The following is a 10,000-nucleotide window of genomic DNA, read 5'->3' on the forward strand; positions in this document are numbered from 1 at the left end:
TAATAATAATAAAACATTGGAGCTGTATGGCCTTTACTATAGGCAACGCTATAGCGTTGCCTCTGATATTTGGATTTCAGTCAAAACCCAGAGGGATCTGATTTTTAATAAATGGAGCTCATTTTTTAATAAATGAATAAATAGCTCATGAATAAATGAACAAACGAAACACCACAAACCATTCTGTTTTAAGAAAAAAAGGATGCTTTTTATGAAAAATTAAGCAAAAACTGGAAGCATTTCAGTATCTTTTTAGGTTGACATTTATGTTTCAGAGTCCTTAAAATTCATGAGTCTGGCTCACTCTGGCATTTTATTCATTACTGAAATATTTATGTTCAAAAAGTAAAACAGCACGTGGATACATTAAAGTTTCTTTTTAGTCTTACACTTCTATTACAGAGTCCAGAAGCTCAAAGGATACATTTCATGGTATTTCTGCATTTTGCGTCATGTCGCTAAAATAAAAAGTGGTAATATCTGCATCACTTCATGCTACTAAAAAGTCGGGAAAAAAAAGTAAAACATTACTTGGAAGCCTCCGAGGGGCACCCAGTTTTAGAAATCACATGCACCAGGTGGACGTACCAAGTGTGGTGGAAGTGTGCCAAGCGTGACGGAACTGTAGGCACACTTGGCGTTCTGAGATTATACTAGGGGTTCTGACATACGCGATGTAATGTTTAAAACTCACCGCTGAGCAGGAAAAACGACTCACTGCATATGAAAACAACTGTCTTCGACGTATCCTAAACATTAACTGGAAGGATAGGATAACAAACATGGAAATTCGCCACTACACAAACCAGCCTGATGTCGCTGATGTAGTCAGGCAACGAAGATGGCGCTATCTTGGCCATGTTATCCGTATGCCAAGATCGAGACTACCGAATATAATCTTCCAGTGGCAACCAGACGGCACGCGTCGGCAAGGAAGGCCCAAAAACACGCTTCACAGGACATATGAGCGGGACAGGAGAGCCCTTCACGCATCCTTAATCCCAGAGTGGGAGGACATTTACGCCGCAGCTCATTTGCGGGATGATTGGAGGCTGTTAACGGACGCCTTGTGTGCCTCTGGAGGTACAGGAGGAGCTAAGGTAAGGGTCTAAGGTAAGGTAAGGCGGAAAGTAGAAACCCCTCGGATTTTTTTTTTCTTGTAAACTATATAAACTATTTCAGGATGGTATGATGTTACTAAAAACGGGAATGGCTACAGATGGCATCACTTCTCTTTTGTTTCCACGAGCAACAGTCGAAGATACAGGAAATTATGTCTGTTTTGCGCAAAATATTCATGGATCTATCAACACGTCCTACCATTTACAAATATTGGACTCTGCATCTTCTGGAAGTAAGAAATTCATTATTAGTCCCTCCATTTATTTTATTATAGCAAATTATTGCTAGATATCAGCATACAATTTGAAATTAAACATCGACAAGTTTTCCGGTTTTCGTAAAAAAAGATGCTTTGACTTTTTTAAAGGTTAGTTTTATTTGAAGAGAATAACGAAGCGAGCAGGCTTTTAGCCAGACAAACCTCGCAAATATTTCTAAAAAGTGTCTCAAAAATTCACTCCGACTTGAAGAGCCTTCACAGGAAGGTTCTGAATTTTTGGCCCCAAAAATACTTTCTTTTTCTAACCATCCCCATCTGAACTAATTCTATCGACGCTTTACGATCCAACTCTTTTGACAAGGAACTCTGCTTCGAGCATCAACATTCTAAAAAACGGATAATTACTCAACTTCCATGCTAATTTTTAAACTTAATTTTGACAAAATATCCGATTTACAAAAGTTTCTCCTTATACAACCTTTTTTAAGAATAAGGAGCTCTATTAAAAGAAATAAATAAAAAGACTGAAAAAAAATACTAACACCCCCCCTCCCCCAACACTCTAAACATTCCAAGATAACCATATCTGAAAATTTTGCAGTAACGTTTAGAAAGAGATATCGTTTCACAAGGATACACAAAATATAGATGCCCCTTAACTACTTGAGACATAACCAAAATATAATCTTATAAAATAGAAAAAGGACACACATATACACATACAGCCAAGGGTGGATCCAGGTTTTTTTAGGGGGGCACAAAATAGGTTGATCTGATAAACTTGCGTTAGGAGCAAGTTTAATTAACGCAAACTTGCGTTAATTAAGTAAATTACACAAAATAAGTTAGGGGGTTGCCCCCTCGCCCCCACTCCTGGATCCACCACTGCATACAGTATATACATCAGGCAGATTCTTTTCTCAACCCACCCACAACCCATTTTAAGCTTCATCATGCAAAGTCTGACGAAATACACTTCACACAGTAGAAACAAAATTCCACATAAAGAATGTTTAATTTCCATTAGTGGCACCCCAGATTGACTTACGTTTTTAACGCAGTAAATCTGTTATTTGCTGTAAAGCAAATAGTGATAAAACGTCAAAAGAATGATAGCAAGAAAATGAAAAATATTGCCTAGCCTCTTTATTTCCCTAGGGTCTACTGATATGCTCGCACACAAAATGTAGGTGTTTGTAACGCAAAGAAAATTCCTGATAACTTATTTTCGTGTGTTCATGATGACTTATCCGCTTGCCCAGCTTACTCTTTAACACAAATCGAATAAGAAGCATATTAACTTTCCCGGATGTAATCTGTAAAAGATAACAATAAATACTTATCCGGCCACTAGTCAACTGAAATGGTATTGGCAACTAGGCGAATAATAACATTAGTCACGTTTACTCCACTGTAAACCAGTGGCGGATCTAGGGGAGGCGAGGGGGCACGCGGCCCTCCTAACGTAGTCCAAAGTAGTTTAATTTACTGAATTAACGCAAGCTTACCTTAAATAAATTTGCTTCTAACACAAGTTTGTCAGATCAGCCTATTTTACCCCCCCCCCCTAAAAAAAAATCCTGGATCCGCCCCTGCTGTAAACATAAATTATTTACAAATCGCTGAAGATTTGCCACATTTCACTATTACTGTCTTTTTTTGTTCTCTGCATGTGATGTCACATATTTTTTCCATTTTTGAAAAGTTTAATTTTTTTATATATATATGACCTCACTTATCGTTTATCCTTCGTTTTCGAGGGTTAGATGGTGTAACAGCATACATATTATATCTATGTTGTCTAGTATTATATGCTGTAATCATGATATTTATGCTGTGAGGTGTAAAATTTCAGACAATTATTCGGGACCGTGTCAAGTAGTAATCCTACCTCTGAGGTCATTAACGTCTCGTGAAACGCTAAGGATCAGTAATTGAACTGTTCAGATGAGTGATATTGGAACGCTTGAACGCACTATAGATTTTGCCATGTGTAGTTTCCTGGCTTTTTTGAAAACTCGCGCTCTTGACACACTCATCATCCGGTGACAGCAAAACCTTTGACTCCCTAGCTTTACCATAGAGCCACAACATTGTCAGCGCAGTGCTTAACCGATATAGAACCAAAGTATTTTGACATCAATTAGTCACCCTTCATTGCATTGGAAATAGAAAAGGATTCATTACCCAGCCCTTAAATTTTTGACATTATTTTGACAGAGCAATGGAGTATTTCTACACATGTTTCTTACATTTAGTTTGTCATATTCTCGTTAGCCATGGTTATCTTCTGTCACGACGATTGATTATCCACAACAATGTACACAGTGCCTTTTTTGGAGCAAATTCCGCCGGTTGGGTTATGACAAAACTAATTTCGGAACTGGAAAATGTAGCTCCCATAAGTCAGAAATCTGACTTTTGTGACTGGGGGGAGGGGTTTTTAGTTCAATACTAAAATGTGAATGCCCTTCATCTTAAATTGTGATTCACGATCTCCAATGTTATAATAAAGTTCATTGTCAAATTAAAAAAAAAACTAATATACGTTGTTTAGAGGGCCACTGAAGCTAAACAGATAGAAGGCAAATCCATGTAGCTTGCAGAAATTATTTTTAAATTGTCACAATCTTTTCGGTCACTTAAAAGGGCACTAGAACTTTTAATTTTCATTCGAATTGCACTCTTTCCAGCAAAAAAAATAGTAATAAACACGCATCCATGATCTTTCTTCTGGCCAAAAAAAAACAACAGAATTTCATATTTTTGCTGATGGGAACTTATAGTAGGGTTGTCTGATACGCTGAATCTGATGGTGCAATTTTCATTAAGATTCCTAAACTATTGGAGTGTGTTACCCCTCCAGTTCCGAAAATCAAGCAATTTTCCTCTGGCTCGTAGCTTTTGATGGGCAACACTAAAGATCTAACAAGTATGTCTTTGAGGATGACTTGACCCTCCACCGCTATCGGGGAAAGCCTGCAAGCTATTACCATTTCCCATTTTTTCATATAGTATTAGTTATTGGGAAGCAAATACATCAATAGATACATCAAAAGCATTGGCTTTTTATGCAGATTAAATATAAAAAAGAAAGGTTTTTTCAACTGAATGTCAGTAGTGACATTAAAGCTTAAAATGAACAGAAATTATTCCGTATATGAGGCGGGTTGCCCCCTCCTCAACACCTCACTCTTTACGCTAAAGTTTAAATTTCTTCCCAATAAGTAACTTTATTTAAATTGCTGAAAAACTCTAGCGTGAAGAGCGAGTTGTTGAGGAGGGAACAAACTTTCTCATATACGGAATAATTTCTGTTCATTTCAAATTTTAATGTCACTCCTTACTTTCAGTTAAAAAAAACTTTTTTTTTTATTTAATTTGTAGTAGGATAGATCTCGTCGTTTCTTATTTTATCCTCCAGCCCTTGTTGAATACTATAAGCAGTTGATATTAAAGCAGTTGACACTATACGCAGTTGAAAGTATAAGCAGTTGCTACTAAAGCTTGGAGTAGTTTTTCTAGCTGCGAATTGGTGCCTTAAAAAAATTTCGTTTTTGTTTGTGTTTTTTTCTTAACAGTCGAACCTCCTCTTCTCTCAGTGGCATTACATTTCAAACTTTTCAAACAGATATATAAAATTTAACCTAAAAGACCCCCTACTCTGGTTTCTACTATAAATATTTCCATTTATTTAAATAAGTACTTTTAATTTAAAATAATAGCCAAAGAGCATTTTAGTACTATCCCACTTCCACAAAATAAATTTCACCTAAAGAAATATGCAATCCTGCAAAGAGGACGTCCTCCCCTGACATTAATTCCCCGCTTACGATAGCTTGTTTAGTATCAAAATTCCTCTTTTTCCAAAATACCAAAAAAACATTTTTATTCATATATTTTGACACCCCCCCCCCCCCAAAAAAAAGAAAACAATTGATGTGCACAAAGATAAAGTATACGCGGCTGGTGCAGAAAATAACAAACCAAAACCAACTAAAAAAAAATCAATCAAGTCAGGCTGCTTCCCTTGAGAGAGCTCCAGATAGTAAAGCAAGTGACACATAGGGCAATGGATTAGTGAAATCTGGAATAAGAAGACCAGATATACAATGTTTTTTGGTTTTTTTTTTCAATCGATCAAAACAAGCTGATCTGCGGATGATCTGCTGCAAAACCCTGTTTAAGGACAAATTACCACTTTCTACGTTTGATAAGCCAGATATGAAACAGCTTATTTAAAAAAAAAATAACAACAAGCGGCTTGAAAGCACCATTTGTATCAAGTCGAACATTTTCTTCAGTTTTTCATCGTCAAGATCACTCGTCTCTAGAATTTTTGCTGGAGGTAGGTTTTCCTGCGAAATGAACCATTGTTGCATATCTGTTTTGTTGATCTTTTTGCTATCAGGGTCTACGATCCTTTTTTCCATTAATTCTTTGACAGTTCCGAAATGTTTTTGTACCGAATTTGGGCAGTCACTCCTTTCATTTCTCGCCCATGCGTTATATCAATTTTTTCATGAGGGTTCTTTCTTCAAAAAAGATTTCTTCGATAATTGTTTTCCTATGAAGTTCTTTTATCTTGGCTTCGGTGCTAATTATTTGTAGGCCTCCTTGGCTTTTCATTAGAAACATATCTGTAAATTTAAGCTCTGGAGGGAGTTTTCCGTACCAGACGAACTGAGATATTATTGATTTTATTTTCTTCTGGATACCTTTTGTGGGGTTTGACACTGAAGCAAAATACCATATCACTGGACAACAGTAAATATTAACGTACTGAGCTTTCTGAAATATTGTGAAGGCTCTTCCATAGCCGTAAGCAAGTGCCGACTTAAACTTCTGCAATGTTTTAGCCCACTTTGCTTTTTTCGTCTCTTTCCATTTTTTTCTCCATTGGATACCTAAACACTGCATTTCATCTTTCGTTTGTATCCCGCCAATATACTGAGGTTCTTCTTCGCTTAAAGACAGGACTTCGCATTTTTCTTTGTTTTATTCTAGTTTGAACAAATCGCAGTACATAGTTATACGATGCAGAGCTCGTAAATAATCCATGTCTGTTTCCTTGAAAGTCGTGAGGTCGTCGACAAATCCTTCTATCTTTTGTGGGGTTCCTCCTATCTCGATTCCTTGTATCTCTTGCTCCAAATAACGCAACAAAGGGTCAATATATATTTCGAACAATAAATAGCTTAATGGGCATCCCTGTCTTTCTCCTGTCTCTGCTTGAAAGCTATCGCTTTCTATATTACCTATCACAATTGTCTGTTCTATTTTCTCCAAGGTCTTTCTTATCCATTCGATAAATTATTTACAGAAACCGTATGCCACTAGTATAATAAGTAGGATTGCCCTTCTTATTTTGTCAAATGCTTTTCGAATGTCAAAGCTTGTGATTCTGTATTTCCCTTTTTCTTTCTTTTTTTCCATCATGTGCATTATGTTTCGTATGGCTCTTAGAACATCAGCTGTTTTCCGTCCATCTAATCCTCCTTTTTGTCGCTTACTTAGCAACTTAGCAAATACCTTTTTTAGTCGGTTTGCAAGAACTTTGGTGAGGATCCGATAGTCGCAGTTTGTTGAATTTACAGGTCTCCAGTAGTGATAATACTGATAGTACTGATAATAAACCAAAAATTATCATTTACAATTTTTTTCTTCTTTAAGCCTTAGGTGTTCGAAAAACAGCTATTTAAACAGGTGTTTTTTGAACACAAACAGCTGTTTTCTGATTTTACCAAAAAACAGAACAGAAACATAAACAGGTCTTCTGTTTTTTCGTTGACCTGTTCTGTTTCTGTTCTATTTCATTAAGCCCCGTTTATTTTTTTCCTGTTTCTTCAGAAAAACAGAACAGTGCCCATGCTTAATCAAAACCGAAGGTGAGCTAACAGCTTTTTGCTGCAAAGTGAATTTCCCCCTTTCTAGAATTCTTCTGATGAACGTCTTCTTTTCTTCTTATTTTGTCCTGACCCTGTCACTGAATCAGGGGGGCATTTTTTTCTTGCGCCCTCATTCCGTTTTTTTTCCTTTTTTATTCTTTTTTTTATATAAACTTGTCAATTTGGTCAATTATTGGTTATTCGTCAGTAGAGAGGGGTCAGGAGGTCCGAACGGGGCACCAAATATGGGCATAGAATACGGACGGGGCTCCATATATGGGCATAGAGTCATTAGGGAGAATACGTGGCTAATGGGGTCAATGACCTCTTTTTCCAAGTGTGTCAACAAAAACAACAACAACGACATTGACTGTCGCTGAGAGCGTGCGATTAAAAAACCAAAACCATCGAGCGTGGAACACCTGTGATGTCGACCTATATTCACTTATCTTGAATCAATAATCTCCCTTGGAAACAATAAATTAGTTTCCCCTTTCTTGACAGATAAATTAATCAATGACATCATCTGTCAGACTTTAAAAATTTTCGCCTAGAAACATTTCTCTAGGAATAGATCCAAATCATTAATGTCTTTGCCTCGGGAACAGTTCTACTGGTCGAACTCCAAAGGATATTAATAACCAATGGCCATGGAAACAATTAGGCAAGAAACATCTTAGCGATGAATTGTTTTAGCGCGCGAAAAGGTTTCATATTAATTTGAAATGCGTTAGCGCAGAGATGCCAATAACAAAGGAACACGCTGAATTTACGTTTAGGGATTATTTGGGCGAAACTGTTTTAGACAGGTTATGGAACTATTTCGGCGAAACAGATAGAGACATTTTAAAAGAAGATTTTTGAAGAGATTTTAGAAGAGAATTTGAGTGTGGTCGTTATAATACACAAGTTTCATTTGAACAGTGTTGTGAGGTCCTCTAACCCAACCCCAAAGGGTTCCAATCCTCCTACCCCAACCCCGAAGGAACCCCCGGTCCTCAAAGGCCCCCCAAGCTCCCAAAGGCCCTCCACCGGTCACCAAATGTCCCCCAGGCCCCCAACTGTCCCCCCGGACCCTCAAAGGCCCCCCCAAGCTCCCAAAGGGCCAAAGGTGCCCCCAAAGGCCCACCCAGACCCCCAAAGGCCATCCCCGGTCCCCCCAAAGGCCCATCGAGCTCCCAAAGGACCAACGGGGTCCCAAAGGCCCTCCACTGGCCCCCAACTGCCCCAAAGGCCCTCCCCTGGTCCTCAAAGGTCCCCCGGGCTCCCAAAGGACCAACGGGGTCCCAAAGGCCCTCCACCGGTCCCCAAATGTCCCCAAGGCACCCAAAGGCCCTCCCGGCGCCCCAAAGGCCCACCCAGACCCCCAAAGGCCCTCCCCTGGTCCTCAAAGGTCCCCCGGGGTCCCAAACGCCCAACGGGGTCCCAAAGGCCCTCCACCGGTCCACAAAGGACCCCCAGGCACCCAAAGGCCCTCCCTGTGCCCCAAAGGCCCACCCAGACCCCCAATGGCCATCCCCGGGCCCCCCCAAAGGCCCATCGAGCTCCCAAAGGACCAACGGGGTCCCAAAGGCCCTCCACCGGCCCCCAAATGTCCCCCAGGCCCCCAAATGTCCCCCAGGCCCCCAAAGGCCCTCCCTGTGCCCAAAGGCCCTCCCCGTGCCCCAAAGGCCCTCCCCCGGCCCCCAAAGGTCCCCCGGACCAGAGAAGCGCCACCGGGATAACACACACACACACAACAACAACAAACAAAAATCAATATCCCTAACACTAACAATAACACAATAAATCACTCACTCTCTATAACACTCTCACTCTCTCAATATATCACTCTCACTCTCACACACTTAAACACACACTTACAATAACACATACACACACACATACACACTCTCATACATACACACATACATATACACACACATACACACACACATACACACACACATAAACACACATATAAAGACAAACACACACACATACACATACACACATAAACACATATACACACACATATACACACACACACACACACCCACACACACATACAAATACACACACAGATACAGACACACACATAGGTGAGTGTTGTCTGAAACCTATGATTTGAGACTATGTATTTTGCTATTTCTGACTTTTAATAACCGGATTTCTTAGTCTTTCGTAGGTGTGTGGTGTCTGAAACCTTTGATTTGGGTTGTGTGGGTTGCTATTTTTTGACTTTACTGAGCAGGATTTATTAGCCATTCGTAGGTGTGTGTTGACTGAAACATATGATTTGGGATGGTTAATTTGCTATTTTTGACTTTTCTGAGCTAGATTTCTTAGCCTTTCATAGGTGTGTGCTTTCAGAAAATTATGATTTGGGAGGTAGAGCTTGCTTTTTGAACTTTTCAGAGCTAGGATTAATAATCACTCATAGGTGTTTGTTGTCTGAAACTTTGAGTTTGGGATGAGTATTTGGATATATAATACTATTCTGATTTAATGTTTCTTATTATTTCGTAGGTGAATGATGTCTGAAACTAATGATTTGGGATATGTAAATTAATATTTAGGGCTTTTCTGAGTTAGATTTCTTAGTCTTTCATAGGAGCGTGATGTCTGAAACCTATGATTTGGGTTATGTAATTTCCTTTTCAGAATTTTCATAACCGGATTCCTTAGTCTTTTGTAGGTGTGTGGTGTCTGAAAACTATGATTTGGGGTGTTTGGCTTGCTATTTTTTGACTTTTCTGAGCAGGATTTCTTAGCCATTCGTAGGTGTGTG

At 39.1% G+C, this 10,000-nt stretch overlaps 1 protein-coding gene across 1 annotated transcript in view; it reads left to right on the forward strand.

Moving 5' to 3' along the window:
- LOC148952819 (fibroblast growth factor receptor-like 1) overlaps nucleotides 1–10,000 on the forward strand; it is a 110,979-nt gene that overhangs the window by 52,249 nt on the left and 48,730 nt on the right. The window contains exons 4-5 of the mRNA XM_089087788.1: nucleotides 1,183–1,354; nucleotides 3,601–3,734. Coding sequence (XP_088943914.1) covers nucleotides 1,183–1,354; nucleotides 3,601–3,734 — 306 coding nt within the window. The remainder of the gene's footprint in view (nucleotides 1–1,182; nucleotides 1,355–3,600; nucleotides 3,735–10,000) is intronic.

Source organism: Artemia sp. Qi Xiang Cuo, chromosome 4, assembly GCF_049724085.1.
Source record: "Artemia sp. Qi Xiang Cuo chromosome 4, ASM4972408v1, whole genome shotgun sequence".
Taxonomy (NCBI): domain Eukaryota; kingdom Metazoa; phylum Arthropoda; class Branchiopoda; order Anostraca; family Artemiidae; genus Artemia; species Artemia sp. Qi Xiang Cuo.